Source organism: Rhinoraja longicauda, chromosome 44, assembly GCF_053455715.1.
Source record: "Rhinoraja longicauda isolate Sanriku21f chromosome 44, sRhiLon1.1, whole genome shotgun sequence".
Taxonomy (NCBI): Eukaryota; Metazoa; Chordata; class Chondrichthyes; order Rajiformes; family Arhynchobatidae; genus Rhinoraja; species Rhinoraja longicauda.
In genome coordinates this window covers 7,520,710-7,538,222 of record NC_135996.1, presented here as the reverse complement: position 1 = coordinate 7,538,222, position 17,513 = coordinate 7,520,710, and the positions used below count along the sequence as shown (strand labels likewise).

The window sequence follows — 17,513 nt, the reverse complement described above, 5'->3', positions numbered from 1 at the left end:
CAACATACCTGCACTCTTGGGGAAGAGTGAGGAAAATAGACCTGCAGTCTCGGTCGTAAATTTTATTTAAATTGTATTTACGTTCATTCTCAATCACACACTAAATTAAAGAGGTTTATTTCACAGCAGAAAAATCAGCCACAGCAGGATCAATGAGTCTTAAAACATAGACTGGAATATACTACATGTTCAGCCTTCGCCAGAGGGTTAGGGGACGTACAACGAGATCTGGGTGTCCTAGTGCATCAGTCACTGAAAGGAAGCATGCAGGTACAGCAGGCAGTGAAGAAAGCCAATGGAATGTTGGCCTTCACAACAAGAGGAGTTGAGTATAGGAGCAAAGAGGTCCTTCTGCAGTTGTACAGGGCCCTAGCGAGACCGCACCTGGAGTACTGTGTGCAGTTTTGGTCTCCAAATTTGAGGAAGGATATTCTTGCTATTGAGGGCGTGCAGCGTAGGTTTACTAGGTTAACTCCCGGAATGGCGGGACTGTCATATGTTGAAAGACTGGAGCGACTAGGCTTGTATACACTGGAATTTAGAAGGATGAGAGGAGATCGTATCGAAACATATAAGATTATTAAGGGGTTGGACACGTTAGAGGCAGGAAACATGTTCCCAATGTTGGGGGAGTCCAGAACCAGGGGCCACAGTTTAAGAATAGGGGGTAGGCCATTTAGAACTGAGATGAGGAAAAACTTTTTCAGTCAGAGAGTTGTGAATCTGCGGAATTCTCTGCCTCAGAAGGCAGTGGAGGATAATTCTCTGAATGCATTCAAGAGAGAGCTAGATAGAGCTCTTAAGGATAGCGGAGTCAGGGGGTATGGGAAGAAGGCAGGCACGGGGTACTGATTGAGAATGATCAGCCATGATCACATTGAATGGCGATGCTGGCTCGAAGGGCAGAATGGCCTCCTCTTGCACCTATTGTCTATTGTTTTAATGATGTACTAGTGTGGACCATTGTCTTAAACATTTTTGGTAACTTCTGAAATTATTTTTATTAAACCCACATACACTTCATAAGTTGTGAAACCTTTTTATTCCTTAACTCCTCTCCAGCATTCTTTTCTACAGTTGCAAATTTATAGTGAGCTTGTCACCTCTAATATCTAAATCTTTTACACCTGTAGTCTGCAAACTGCAAAAAGACATTCCAGCACAATTTAATCTCGCACAGGAGCAATTGAATAATGGGCAAGGAAATTTTTGTTGCTTGTCCCTTAGTAATCTGAATCTTAGTAATCGGTTTCATCACTCTGTTCTGAAAATCAAACTGATGGATCATTTGCTTTCATGAGCATGGAAAGAATGCTAATAGGAGCATCAGCCATAGGCTGACCGACACAGAAGTGTATGTATTCTAAACAACAAATAACAAGCAATATCAACAATGATAGGTGCAGCGTAGGTTCACCAGGTTAATTCCCGGAATGGCGGGACTGTCATATGTTGAAAGACTGGAGCGACTAGGCTTGTATACACTGGATGAGAGGGGATCTTATCGAAACATATGATTATTAAGGGGTTGGACACGTTAGAGGCAGGAAACATGTTCCCAATGTTGGGGGAGCCCAGAATCAGGGGCCACAGTTTAAGAACAAGGGGTAGGCCATTTAGAACAGAGATGAGGAAAAACCGTTTCAGTCAGAGAGTTGTAAATCTGTGGAATTCACTGCCTCAGAAGGCAGTGGAGGCCAATTCTTTGAGTGCATTCAAGAGAGAGCTAGATGGAGCTCTTAAGGATAGCGGAGTCAGGGGGTATGGGGAGAAGGCAGGAACGGGGTACTGATTGAGAATGATCAGCCATGATCACATTGAATGGTGGTGCTGGCTCGAAGGGCCAAATGGCCTGCTCCTGCACCATTGCCAACAGATCTGATCAAAGTTCTACATTCCTACCACATCCAGTCATGAGTGATGAGAGATTAATTGAAATCTCAGAAATTGATCTTGAAGCTTAGGAGATTCTGAGAAGTCTTGACAAGATGGACATGGAGAGAATGCTTCCTTTTGTGACAGAATTTAAAACAGAGAATAAGGAATTACCTGTTTAAACCAGATGATGATATTTTTTGGTCTCCCAGAACTCCCATAGTTGGGAAACTCTCAAAGGGTGGTGGAAGCAGAGTGTTTGAATGTCTTAAGAGGTTGATAGATACTTAATGTGCAAGGGAGAAAAAAGATTAACACTGGCAGCTGGCGTTGCAGAATTTAATTTGACGATAATGATTTCATTCAATGCAGAGCAGGCTTGAAAGGGCATGAGCAATTCTTGCTCATGTTGCATGTGTTTGTAAACAGCCACTGGGAAGAACGGGTTCCAAAAACATCCACAATGAGTATTAAAGGTAGCTGCAACCAGTAAAGTGCCAAGTGGACGATCCTTCTCAAGCTTTGTCCAGAAACCTCCATTACCACAGAAGCTCACCCCCAGCTAATTGATACATCCTAACTAAAGACAAGGAATGGCTGAGGGCACACTATATGAAAACGCTTTGGAATCAGTCTTCCAAGCTGCAGTAATAAAGACCTGAACTTCAGAACCATCCACTCCCTTCACCAAGCTGTTTTAGTAGATACAACACGGGCACTTATCCATCAATGTGTAAAATTGCCCAGGTGTATTCTGTCGACACTAAGCAGGACCAATCCAATTAGACTAGTTAACATCAAAATACTATTTGTGTTAATCAACAAAGCGGTGGAAGGTTTCATCAGCAATGCTATCACCAATGCCCTATTCGGATTTCACCAGGATCAATCTGCTCCAGACTTCATCACAGCCTTAATCAGAATGGACACTACATGCTGGAGTAACTCAGCGGGTCAGGCAGCATCTGTGGAGAACATGGATAGGTGACGTTTCACAGTGCTGGAGTAACTCAGCGGGTCAGGTAGCATCTCTGGAGAGAAGGATGGGGTGAGAAGGTGAGACAGGACCGAGATGAGAAAGTTTTTTTTCACACAGAGTGGTGAATCTGTGGAATTCTCTGCCACAGAAGGTGAATCTGTGGAATTCTCTGCCACAGAAGGTAGTTGAGGCCAGTTCATTTGCTATATTTAAGAGGGAGTTAGATGTGGCCCTTGTGGCTAAAGGGATCAGGGGGTATGGAGAGAAGGCAGGTACAGGATACTGAGTTGGATGATCAGCCATGATCATATTGAATGGCGGTGCAGGCTCGAAGGGCCGAATGGCCTACTCCTGCACCTATTTTCTATGTTTCTAAATGATTGTCTCTAACAAGATAGAGTCTAACCACCTAGACATGACATTCAATAGCATTTCCATTGCTGAGTTCCCCACATAAATCCAGGGGAAGTAGTGTCCACATTTAATCTGAAACTCAATTCGATCAACCACATAAATAGTGACTGCAAGACTAGATTAGAACCTGGGTACAGTGCAATGATGTCCTTAAGCCCTTGCACAACCTACATAGCACAAGAGAGTGTGATCCTGCAATGCAAGGTATTTTTTCCAGTGCCTTTAGATGCCTGCTGAAGACAATTCAGGTCTCAGAAGCATCCAAGGCAGGCATCATAGATATTGAGTTTTACATTGGAACACAGCCAAAGACATTAACCAACCTGTGAACAACAAAACCTTCTCAGTGAAGACCAGGTTCATCATTGCCCCCAACACTTTTATCAATCTTCCTTGCTGCAAAGTTGCTTTAACAAACATCCCATAAGAGTGTGCCAATCTGCAGAATTAAGGGAAACTGTTCAACTTACTGAAACTACGCTCCAGAACCCAGGTTACCCAAGTTTCAGTGGCCAGGCTGAAATATGAGATGTTTGCGTTTGTACAGTGGGAAGAATAGCTCCAAACCATTATAAATGCCCTCACTGAAACACAAGAGCATGGGCCCTACATTTAGTGTAAGAAAATAACTGCAGATGCTGGTACAAATCGAAGGTATTTATTCACAAAATGCTGGAGTAACTCAGCAGGTCAGGCAGCATCTCGGGAGAGAAGGAATGGGTGACGTTTCGGGTCGAGCCCCTTCTTCAGACTGATGTCAGGGGGGCGGGACAAAGGAAGGATATAGGTGGAGACAGGAAGATAGAGGGAGATCTGGGAAGGAGGAGAGGGACAGAGGAACTATCTAAAGTTCCTTAGATAGGAATATGGGTCCTACATTTCAACGTCTTACATATGTCTATTTTCCTTATATTCAACATCCATGGGACAGCAGTCCTCTCTCTCTTCCAAGCAGTCCCAGCTGCATCACAACAAGTATGCTTCTCGTTGATCCCTCAGAAATAAGGACCTCTTAGTGAAAGTCGTCATTGATAATGAAATTTGCGGTCACTTTCAATGAGCTTGCACAATGTTTTGTCATTTGAGGAAATGTGTATTTAAAAATCAAAACATCAGTCCTGGCACAAACCCATGGTTTGTTTTAAAGACCTGTGCATTGGAACAAGCGGCATAATGTAAAATCTCAGACCTTAAAAATAAAACTTAAATTGCTCAGTATTGTAAACAAAGTTTCAGGTGGTAAGACTGAAACAAACACTAAACTTACAAAAACCTTTAAATGTTTTCTTCAAAGAAAGGTTTGTGCTGGACTGAACTATCTTCCAAAATACTTTGATTTGAGTGGAAATCATGTAGAGTTTGAAATGTTTGCTAATTTCTCAATTTGACAAACTAGACTAGACTCCGGGAGAGTATATCAAATATTCCAACTTCTTTTCTGCTCAAGATTAGACAGGAGATTAAAGAGGTCAGATTCTCAGAAAAAGCTTTTATAACCCACAATAACACAAACACCTTTAGACAGTTAGCTGATTCAAGGAATGCCTCCCTCTGAACTTGCACCGCAACTACAACACCGCAAAAAGCCCGGCTGTGATAAATTATTTGAATTTTTTTTGCAACATTAATGCAAAACAATTACACAAATGAACTTCCATATAACATGAGCTTTCTACTGATTTTTTTCCAAATCTGTATTTTATTTGAACTAAGTTGTGTTTTCCAATTTCCTTGCACAATTGTAACCTTTGCCTTTGAAAAAGATCTCACTGTCCTAATAACCTTTGGTATTCCTCCTTATCAACCAATACCCGTGTCTTTTTTTTAACAATAAATGGTGTAAAACGGTTTACATTATATTTCTCGTACGCATACAGTATGTTTCGAAACCTCTGGGGCAGCAAAGTTAGAAAACAAATCTAAACCACCCAGAGGTGAAGCCAGCTGCAAAATTCCAGAGGATAAAGTTATTACAGACATCACAATGTGTTTAAAGAGATGAGATAAAAAATTCAGATTTTAGTGAATTTAAATCTGTGTTTAAACAAGCAAAAGTATTTCATTGTAAATAACTACACTTCAACTGCGGTCAAATGAAGCAGACTTACACAGTTCTCCCAAAACAATCACAGAAACGAAACCAATTAAACAACAAAATTACACTCCTATCTCTATAATTAAACAGCATAACTGGTGATTTAAAAGGTTTTTGCTATCATAGGGCACAATCAGGTACAAAACCAACCACTCAGCTTTTAGGGTGAAGAATTTATTGTATGAAGCTAACTAAACATAGATCACAAGAAAATGTATTGAAAATTATCACATTAGTCAAGAACGACGACGAAACATAATTGATCTAGTCTTGACTTGACAAATTATTATTAACTACAATCTACCTTGGAATACTAGGCTTAAGTTCCCATTTGTGATCATTATGCAGCTAGCTCTGCTTAAAGGGATACTGAAGCAGAACAGCACAAAACCAACAAACAACCTTCATCTCCACCTGTGATTGAACAGTGGGAACAAATGCAAGCCTCGGAGAGCTATTTACACGAGGTGCCAAAGGGTTTCCAGAAACTGCAATACTCTACAGAAAAAGGGGGAAAACCCCAGTCTGCCTCTTCTAACAGCAGCAAAGCCAAGCATGTAAGACACTAGCAACATCAAGCATTTGATTTTAGAATTTGCAATATTTTCATTGCACCTGTACCTCATCATATTTGTACCTATGACAATCAACTAGATTTGGTGAACAGGTGAGAGATTTTTTATACCAGATAATGATAGTGAATCTGTGGAATCATTGCCACAGATGGCTGTGGAGGCTAAGTCATTGGGTATTTTTAAAGCAGAAATTGTTAGGTTCTTGATTAGCAAAGGCATCAGGGGTTACAGGGAGAAGGCAGGAGAATGGGGTTAAGAGTGAAAAATAAATCAGCCAAGATTAAACGGCAGAGATTCTGCTCCGACATCTTATGATCATAACATTGGCATAAGAAAATAACTGCAGATGCTGGTACAAATCGAAGGTATTTATTCACAAAATGCTGGAGTATCTCAGCAGGTCAGGCAGCATCTGATCCATCAGTCTGAAGCATTTTGGGAATAATAACATTGGTACTCAGTAGAAGTAATTGGATTGTGTAACCGATGTTGTTTACAGTTACTGTCACAGGTACTGATGAATATGATTTAGGATAATTAATAAAAATAATATTAAAAACTAGTTGATTCAATAATAAAGCTAACAACTTGAGGCACAATTAGGTCTACAAAGTTTAAATCTGGAATATCAAATGAATATTTATAAAAAATCAAAAGTTCAGTACCAATGCCAACAAGGATCAATAATCCAATAGAAAATAATAATGAATAACCTTGGGGCCTGAACTCTCAAAGTCATTCATCAATTGAGTATACCTCAAAACAAACTCACAGTAGAGCACCATAGAAGTTTAGTATGATGGAAGCTGCTCAAAAACAAATCTATTTATGATTTATGGTGAACTTTGGACTTATCCTTCCCATATATGTCTGAAGAAGGGTCTCGACCCGAAACGTCACCCATTCCGAGATGCTGCCTGAGCCGCTGAGTTACTCCAGCACTCTGTGAAACGTCACCTATTCATGTTCTCCACAGATGCTGCCTGACCCACTGAGTTACTCCAGCACTCTGTGAAACGTCACCTATCCATGTTCTCCACAGATGTTGCCTGACCCAGCTGAACTACTCCAGCATTTTGTGTCTACCTTCCCATATAATTTCCAATTGTCACTTCAGCATGCACCCATTCACTGACACCATGAACCAAAGAGGATGATCAATAATTGACTTGTTTTTCACATGTGGGAACATACAAAAAGTTTTCAACTCACAAGAAAATTAACTTTTATAATAAAGAACATCCCATTAAACCAACTCACCATGGAGTTCCCACATTCCCTTTGAACTCGCATGCTCCCTTGAAACTTACTGGAACCCAATTCCCACACTCAAGTCAATGGATATTTTTAAGGCGGAGATTGATATCCAATGCCTTTAGCAATAAATAACATTTTACTTGCTTTTCGTATTTCTTGCTGTACCTGCATATTACTTTATGAATCATGTACCTGCCTATCAGATGTCACTGTATCTTGAAACTCCTCAAATTCTCAACATTTAAACATGCTTCTTTCTGATTTTTCCTACCAAAAGAAAATGTCTTTTTTTTCCACTGTACCATTTATTTGTCATGTCTTTGCCTCCTCACTTCACTATCTGCATCTCTTTGTACCCTCCTTATGCCTTTGTTACAACTTACTCTTCTACTCACTTTTTGCTTGTGACACTGTTTAGAAACCAGCCTCATCCACATTATTTACATAAACTGTCGAAAATTGACCTCCAGCTCCAATCCTACGGCAAACCACTTGTCACATCTTGGCAGCCAGAAAAAATAATGCCCACTGATTCCTATTTAGCAACCTATCTCATATTTTTGCCCTTACATTCCTTCCTACAAGCTTTTATTTCCTACTTTACCCTATGATGCTGTTTCTCATATCTTCTGAAACCCATTAGTTCCCCTTTATCCACAGCACCTTATTTTTCCAAAAAATTTCAATGAATTGGTGGAACATGATTTTCTCTAAAAGACGATGACTTTACCTGATAATTTCTTAAGCACCCTGCCATAACATGTTCAACAACAACTAACATTTTCCCAATAACAGATATTAAGCTGACTGATCTATATTCCTCATTTCTGTCACCGTCCTTTTTGAATGAAAGACCTATAAATGCTATTTTCCAATCCAATAGAATTTTACCCTTATCTGGGGAATTATGTAAAATTGGAATTGTGTACCAAACAGGTATTAACTTTCGCATATTTGCAGAAACAAAGAACTTGATTCAGAAGAAGGGACCCGACCAGAAAAAACACCTATCCATGTTCTCCGAAGTTGCTGCCTGATCCGCTGAGTTATTCCAGCACTCTGTGAAATGTCACCTATCCATGTTCTCCACAGATGCTGCCTGATCCACTGAGTTATTCCAGCACTCTGTGAAACGTCACCTATCCATGTTCTCCGGAGTTGCTGCCTGACCCGCTGAGTTACTCCAGCATTTTGTGTCCATTTTTGGCACGTTTGCCCCAAGCTTCAAAATGACCCATGCTAGTTTGCTAACTTCTAAAGAAAGGGCACAGCAGGTAGAGTTGCTACCTCACAGTACCAGAGACCTGTGTTTGATCCGGACTAAGCGTGCCTGTTTGTACGTTCTCCCTTTGACAGCGTTAGTTTGCTCTAGTGTCCTCCCACACTCCAAAGCTGCGCAGATTTGTAGGTTACTTGGCTTCTGTAAATTGTCCCTAATCTGTACGATATTGTTAGTGTACCTGGAGATCGCTGGTCAGCGCAGACTCAGTGGGCCGAAGGGCCTGTTTCCACGGTGTTTCTCTGAAACTAAATCTTATTTCCCTGCTTTTTTGTGGTACACTGACGAGTAATGTTGAGTACAAATGCTTGTAAAGCCAAAAACCGCCTCCTTTAGTGAATAAATCGGTAGAGAAGCAGCTGCTCAAGTTAGGTGATAGCAATCCTAGCTCAATTTCCTGCCAGCACAGAGTGGGGCCATCTCACGGTGGGACACCAGTTAACCCATGGACAAATCCGAAATTAAATCTGGGATCACCATTGTCCACAAGCCTCTGGAAGGCACTTCATGAATCGCTGAATCACTGGCAAGTTACAACAATCATGAAGTCACAATAAAGCTATTTAAGAACGCACTTCTTTACAATAGTCACTTTTAAAAGTTTTCTTTTCTAACCCCTAAACAGAATCCAGTTTATTGGGATTTTAAAAATGCCTTGAAAAATATACAGGGCCGTGAAACGCAATAGGATGTGTTTCCCCAAACTAAAGGGACAGGCATGATGGGCCGAATGGTTAACCTCCAATAGCATTATTCTAATTTCACTATCAACCAAAGTCATCTTCCAAACAAGAAAAACAAATCAATCCAAAATTTCTAAAACAACCAGTACGCTCGACTCTGTGAGCAGCTTCAACATTGTGTTACATATGGATAGGAAAGTTGGAGGGATGTGAGCTAAATGCAAGCAATTGGGACCAGCCAAGTCTGCCAAGTTGCCAGTATGCAGCGCAGACAAGGTGGGCCGTACAGCTCGATTACTCAACATTGATCTAAAAGAGCAGTGGAAACCAATTAAAGTCTTTAAGGAGGAGTATTTCCATTTGAATATATCTTCTCTTTGCCATTCGCCATTCGCCATTAGGCACTACTTCAAATTCCCTGTAAATTCCCCCATCACAGTTTAAAATAAAAGGTAAGCAATTTTTCTCCAAGGAGGCTAAAGAGTTTCACACTGATTTGTCAGAAGGAATGATCCTGAGCAAAGTGCTCCGATTTTAACACGGTGGAGATTCAGGAAAAGTATTTACACATATTGTAAGCTTTGCAGAAACAAGAAAAGAAAATTAAGAACAAACTGGTAAGCTATGAAGAAGGGTCTTGACCCGAAACGCCACCATGCATTCCTTCTCTCCCGAGATGCTGTCTGACCCGCTGAGTTACTCCAGTATTTTGTGTCTAACTGGTAAGCTAAAAACCGAATATTGCAGATACTAGAAATCAGGAAAATTCTGAAAATACACAGCACATTAGATAGCCTGTGGAGTTAGAAACTGGGCTAATATTCACCAACTCACTCTCTACGGTGAAATATCTTTCCACAGCACGCCCGTTGAAAGCAGTTTGAAAGCAGTTAACCTATCCTCCTGGGAAAAATGTTAGTAATACAAGATATTTTAAAATTACAGAACACCTCCCAGTCTGCATTGTCTCAAATAAAACCAGAAGAGGCCATTTCAGAAACACTTTGGTGGTAAAAGGTATTTGAGTGTTCTTCACACTGAGATTTTGATTAAGGATGAGGGAAAATAAGAAAAGTCAGTGATCCTCGTGGTAGGCTTGGAGATATTGATGGGATAAGATGCATCACCTTGCTTTAAAAAAAAAGGAATTTGAAGGCAATGCCACAGCATGTTCCCCACTGACTGTACAGTTCAAATACAAAAGCAAGCCAGAAGTGTGAATAGCAGGATGGAGAAAATCTGTAAAGACTGATAAGTAGAAGAAAAATGTTGCTGTCATAAACCAGAAAGTGTTGAGCCAGCGAAACTCAGCAAGAAAGTAGGCGTTGCACATACCTGCCAATACCAAAAGGAAAATGACAGCCAGGTCACAATGTGGGTTCCAGCATTCAGACAAATTCCTCAACACCATCTCACCACAAGTCAAGTGCTATACATTAAACTCATAAAATTCTGATAGGACTAGACAAGTAGGTGTGGGAAATCGTTTCCTGCTGCCTGATGTCGCGAAAGAGTCACAGTTTTTGCGTTGCAGGGCAAGAGAGGAACCGACAGGGGATGGGGAAGCTGTGGAATTTGTCAGCACAGAGGGCCCCGCAGAAACCAAGTCACTGAACCCATTTCAGGAGGAGGCATCATGGGATACGAGGAGAGAGCAGGAACGTGGTGCTGAGATGCAGGAACAGTCACGACGGCGCTGACTGGTGGTGCAGGCTGGAAGTGCGATATGGCCTGTTCCTATGTTCAATGTGTCCTTGTTTTTGTAAACCCTAGCACAAAATTCCACATACATTCCAAAATTGGACATTGCAACAAATTCACACTATCACAGTGACTGAAAATGTTACTTCAAATCTATCTCCCAATGCCATTGTACATTTTACTACTTCAATTCTTGAATCTGGACAATACAGTTATACACTAGCTCCATGGCAAACCATAATCTACAAGCTTTTTTTGGAGTACACAATCAGATTAGGACAATAACATTATTTTACTCTCAGCTGAGTAATAGCTAGAAGAGCAGTCCACCTAATTATGGGTCATAGCTCTGTTTTTTGCATTAAAAAGACAGTTAACATCATTAAGATCATAAACAAGACAAAGATAACGTTAGAAAAAAAAACTGCAGATGCTGGTTTAAATCGAAGGTTGACACAAAAAGCTGGAGTAAGCAGATCAGGCAGAATCTCGGGAGAGAAGGAATGCGTGATGTTCCGGGTCGAGACCCTTCTTCAGAGAAGGGTCTCGACCCGAAACGTCACCCATTCCTTCTCTCCCGAGATGCTGACTGACCTGTTGATTACTCCAGCTTTTTGTGTCTACCAAAGTTAACGTAAAGAGCATAGGAAAGTAGATGCTGTTTATACACAAAATCTCAGCCAGTTTGGCAGCATCTCTGGAGATAAAAGACAAACACAGTGATTCGAATAATTCTAATATATTTTCCTGTATCCATTTTGCAAATATAAAAAGTACATAGTTGCAGAAAAAAAATAATTCTTCCACTTTCTTTTGACTCTCAATTTGTGGGGGTGTAATTAAACTCCCTTTCACTGGCGAAGTAAGTAGCAACTAGCTTTCAAATGCAAGGAGGCATAAGTCCCAAGTACAAACTTATTCTCACCCAAGGACTTATTGTCACTTTCAGAAGGTGTCCAATTCCTGTGGCAGACGTTGATCAAAGTGCCCCCACTACACAATATCAAATGAAAGATTTCTTCAATCCCACTGAAAATAAGTTATTTGTAAATATTTCTTCAAAAGGTTCCACTCCAGTCTGCTGACCAGAACCGTGTGCCAAAACAAAACCATAAAAAAGAATTTATGCTCCGTGACATGAGCTGCCTTGCACAAAGCAATGGACAAAAGACCTTAGAATTCAACTAAAGACACCAAGTGACGGAGTAACTCAGCGGATCAGGCAGCACCTCTGGAGAACATGGATAGGTGACGGAAGAAGGGTCAAGCCCCAAAACGTCACCTATCCATGTTCTCCAGAGATGCTGACTGACCCGCTGAGTTACTCCAGCACTGTGTGCTTTTTTTGTAAACCGACATCTGCAGTTCCTTGTACCTCCTTAAAATTCAACACTTGATTTGTTTTGTGCAAATTCAGTAGCCATGAATCAGAGACTTTAATATTTCCTTGTTATTATATTTGTCCTCAACCAAATTCACAACTTGGGGTCAAGTCATACATTGATATTGCAATTTATTTTAACACCAGCTGCAAAGCAACATGACATACACAAACAACCCGGCTTCTTCATTCTCCAGTTAACCTCAGATTTATCAGTCACCCTTAGATGTAGAAACATGTTTCTCATGGAGGACCAACAGAACGCATCACCCTAACTTACATCATGCAAATTATTGTAGAACAGGTGGAACAGCGTTGACCCATACCCAGATTATAGTATGGTATCATTTTAAACCTGTCGTGGATTAATAACAGATCATGCAGCCGTGCCAACAAAGCAAAACCACTATGTGTATGACCCAGTTAATTATACAGATCTTTCTGCCTTTGGGAAACCATTCCCTTCAGTAACTGCTGACTAAATAACCATAACACTATCAATTAGAAAGCAAAAAATAAGTGAAATTCAGAGAATAGCTTATCCAGCAGTAATCACAAGTCAATCTGAACTGCTGATTCACCAGTTTCCATCACCAGCATTGAAGGCTCTACTTCAAGTCAAGTTTATTTGTCACATACACATACACGATGTGCAGTGAAATGAAAGTGGCAATGCCTGCGGATTGTGCACAAAAAAGAATTACAGTTACAGCATATAAATAAAGTTAATAAGTTACTATAGTGTAGACAAAAATTTAGTCTCTGGGGTTATAAAAGTTGACAGTCCTGATGGCCTGTGGGAAGAAACTCCGTCTCATCCTCTCCGTTTTCACAGCGTGACAGCGGAGGTGTTTGCCTTTCAGCTAGTGATCCTTCAGCAGGTATCCTCAGCACTTTGACATTAGACCACTGCCATCATAGTAAAATTAAAACGCACTATGCTTAATAAACCATTCCAATTTCATAATTCATTTCATTTAGCAATGACTTGGGAATCCATCAGCTTTTAAAGAAACATAGAAAATAGGTGCAGGAGGAGGCCATTCGGCCCTTCGAGCCAGCACCGCCATTTATTGTGATCATGGCTGATCATCCACTATCAGTAACCCGTGTCTGCCTTCTCCCCATATCCCTTGATTCCACTAGTCCCTAGAGCTCTACCCAACTCTCTCTTAAATCCATCCAGTGATTTGGCCTCCAATACCCTCTGTGGCAGAGAATTCCACAAATTTACAACTCTCTGGGTGAAAAAGTTCCTTCTCACCTCAGTTTTAAATGCCCCCCCTTTATTCTAAGACTGTGGCCCCTGGTTCCGAACTCTCCCAACATTGGGAACATTTTTCCTGCATCTAGCTTGTCCAGTCCTTTTATAATTTTATATGTGTCTATAAGATCCCCTCTCATCCTTCTAAACTCCAGTGAATACAAGCCGAGTCTTTTCAATCTTTCCTCATATGACAGTCCTGCCATCCCAGGGATCAATCTCGTGAACCTATGCTGCCTCAATTACAAGGATGTCCTTCCACAAATTAGGAGACCAAAACTGTACACAATACTCCAGATGTGGTCTTACCAGGACCCTATACAACTGCAGAAGAACCTCTTTACTCTTATACTGAAATCCTCTCGTTATGAAGGACAACATGCCATTAGCTTCACTGCCTGCTGTACCTGCACGCCAACTTTCAATGACTGGTGTACAAGGACACCCAGGTCTCGCTGCACTTCCCCCTTACCTAACCTGACACCATTGAGATAATAATCTGCCTCCTTGTTTTTGCCGCCAAAGTGAATAACCTCACTTTTATCTACATTATACTGCATCTGCCACGCATCTGTCCACTCAATCAACCTGTCCAGGTCACCCTTTAAATAGACATTGTCTGTAGATTCCCCCCCCCCCCCCCCACATCACAATCGAAATTACGCTTCTAAAAGAACTGCAGAAAGAAATGGCATTAAAGTTTCCTTTCATTTTACCAGAAATTATGACTTTGGATATGAACAATGCAAACCCCATCAAGGATCATGCTTGAAACACAGCTTCACAAAGCTTTACATATCACTTGCTATCAATTTATAAAATGTACTGCCAAAACTATTATTTTTAAAATCTTGTCTGCTGTTTATAATTTGCCACAAAGGCAGGCCAGAAATGGGGATGAGGCAGAAAGGCAAAGAAAGGAAGGGTGTTTAACTGAAACAATCACATCTTTTGGTAAAACAGAAGAACATGCTGAATGCCAGCCACTTGGATGTTCCTTGGCAACTGTCAACCTGATTGGATCGACTAGATACTTGTTTAGTAAGACAGACACAAAGCACTGGAGTAACTCAGCGGGTCAATAGACAATAGACGCAGGAGGAGGCCATTCGGCCCTTCGAGCCAGCACTGACATTCAATGTGATCATGGCTGATCATTCTCAATCAGTACCCCATTCCTGCCTTCTCCCCATACCCCCTCACTCCGCTATCTTTAAGAGCTCTATCCAGCTCTCTCTTGAATGCATTCAGAGAATTGGCCTCCACTGCCTTCTGAGGCAGAGAATTCCACAGATTCACAACTCTCTGACTGAAAAAGTTTTTCCTCATCTCAGTTCTAAATGGCCTACCCCTTATTCTTAAACTGTGGCCCCTTGTTCTGGACTCCCCCAACATTGGGAACTTGTTTCCTGCCTCTAACGTGTCCAACCCCTTAATAATCTTATACGTTTCGATAAGATCTCCTCTCATCCTTCTAAATTCCAGTGTATACAAGCCTAGTCGCATTGCTGGAGAAAAAGGATAGGTGATGTTTCGGGTCAGTACCCTTCTTCAGAGTCAGCTTGAGAATTTGATTAGTAAGCTACCCAAGCAAAGCTGTTCCTTCAATTTGCGTGTGGCCTCACTCCGACAGCGAAGGAGGCCCAGGATAGAAAGGTCGCTGTGGGCAGCTTACAACCCAGCAGTATGAATATTGATTTCTCTAACTTCAAGTAACCCTTGCTTTCCCTCTCTCTCTCCGTCCCTCCCCCATCCTAGTTCCCCGACTAGTTTCAATGTCCTCCTGATTAATGTTACTGTTTGCATGCCTCGTCACCTTTCCCTCTGCCAACAATGAACCTCTCTACATTTCCTTGATCATCGTCTGGTTTGATCTGTCGTTTTCACACGCTCTTCCATATCTCCAGACTCTCTCACCCCTGACTCTCGGTCTGAAGAAGGGTCTCGACCCAAAACGTCATCCATTCCATCTCTCCGGAGACGCTGCCTGTCCGCTGAGTTACTCCAGCTTTATGTATCTTTGGTGTAAACCAGCATCTGTAGTTCTTTCCCACACATTGTGTTTGTCTAACTCCTGGCTCCATGTTGTTGCACATCTCTGCACACACCCAGCAGCGTGCAAGCTTTTTCACAATCCTCCCCACCACCATCTGTCACTTCAGCAGACTTATTTCCTTTCCAAAAACTGTGGGCATAAAGTAAAAAAGAAAAAAACGCTCGAAATAGTCAACAAGTCAGAGGACACAAAATGCTGGAGTAACTGAGCAGGCACAGGCAGCATCTCTGGAGAAAAAAAGAATGTGGATCCAGAGATGCTGCCTGTCCAGTTATTCCTGCTCAGTTACTCCAGCATTTTGTGTCTATCTTCAGTGTGAACCAGCACCTGCAGTTCCTTCCTGCACAGGTCAAAGATAGGTCTCGATCCAATTCTTTTTCAATAGCATTTTGTGTCTATCTTAAGGAGTGTAGGAAAATAACCGCAGATGCTGGTACAAATCGAAGGTATCACAAAATGCTGGAGTAACTCAGCAGGCCAGGCAGCATCTCTGGAGAAGGAATGGGTGACGTTTCGGGTCGAGACTGAAGTCTGAAGAAGGGTCTCCACCCGAAACGTCGCCCATTCTCTCTCTCCTAGATGCTGCCTGACCTGCTGAGTTACTCCAGCATTTTGTGAATAAATACCTTCCTGTGTCTATCTTAAGGTCAGTGTGGGACATAACACAACATGGAGCCAGGTCCAGTTAAACGACACACATCAATGCTGCCCTCCCGTCCCCATCCCCGTCCCCGTCCCCTCCCCACTCACATTTCCTCATGCACTTCATCCAGTGCCTGACGATGGATGTGTAGTGCTTCTTGTTGTCCAGGATCCAGGAGGACATGCCCTGGATGCTGTCCATCGTGTTGGAAACCGACAGCAGCTTCTTGTCCAGGGTGCCCTCCAGTCCAGCACCACCACCACCACCAGTACCAGCACCACCACCACCAGCAGAGGCCGAGGCAGTAGTGGAGGCCGTGGCTGTTGCTACAGCTGCCGCCATCTTAGGGGCCCCCCTTCCTCCCTCCCTCCCACTTCTGTGTGCGCGTTACCGGCCCAGCGAGGGGATGGGGACGCGCTTCTCTGGGGGGGGGGGGGGGAGGGGGGGAAGCGGGGGCGCGCTTCCCCCACAGTAGTGTATGTGTGTAGGAGGGTGAGGTTGGGGTAGGTGGCTAGATAGAGATAGGTAGAGAGAGAGAGAGAAAGAGAGTGAGAGAGAGAGAGAAAGAGAGTGAGAGAGAGAGAGAAAGAGAGTGAGAGAGTGAGAGAGTGTGAGAGAGAGAGAGAGAGGTTGGCGCGGGAGAAGAGACACACACACACACGATCGGGGGGAGCGAGCAGAGTCGCAGCAAAGGAGGGGGTGGGGAAGAGGTGATGGGGGCGCGCACGTAAACACGCGGTGGCGCCGTCGAAGTCGGGAGCGCGTAAGGCGGTAACGTTGGGGGGGGGGGGCGCGCGCGTAACGACGTCAGGACCAACCGAGGGGGGGTGGCGGGAGCGCGCGCGTAGGGCGGTAACGTCAGAGACGCGAGGAGGGGGGGCGCGCGCGTAACGACGTCAGGACCAACCGAGGGGGGCGGGAGCGCGCGCGTAGGGCGGTAACGTCAGAGACGTGAGGGATGGGGGGGGCGCGCGCGCGTCACGACCAACCGATGGAGGGGAGGGGGGGGGGGCGGGAGCGCGCGTCTCGCGTCAGAGTGGCGGCGGCGGCGGCGGGAGCGCGCCCACACACACGCAGCAACGGAGTCGTCGATGCCCCTTCTTCTCTTTTAAAACGGTGCTTTCCCCTCTCCCTCTTTCGCGCGCACCCGATCGAATCGAAATCTTTTGCGTTTTACTTTTGCCTTATTGGATGAAATTATTTTTTTCCTGAGGCGTTTGGCGGATATAAAATGAGGGCGAGGGCGGGAAGGAACCGTCTCACGCGCGGCCTGTGACCGTTGGGAGCCGCGTCCGCGCCCGCGCGCCGGCG

The 17,513-nt window shown here is 43.1% G+C and overlaps 1 protein-coding gene across 2 annotated transcripts in view; it reads right to left on the bottom strand.

Moving 5' to 3' along the window:
* Positions 1-16,608, bottom strand: part of LOC144612293 (regulation of nuclear pre-mRNA domain-containing protein 2-like) — a 56,178-nt gene extending 39,570 nt beyond the window's left edge. For both annotated transcript variants that reach the window (XM_078431865.1, XM_078431866.1), the window contains exon 1: positions 16,310-16,608. In XM_078431865.1, coding sequence (XP_078287991.1) covers positions 16,310-16,544 — 235 coding nt within the window. In that variant the 5' untranslated portion in view covers positions 16,545-16,608. The remainder of the gene's footprint in view (positions 1-16,309) is intronic.
* Between the last annotated feature and the right edge of the window lie 905 nt (positions 16,609-17,513).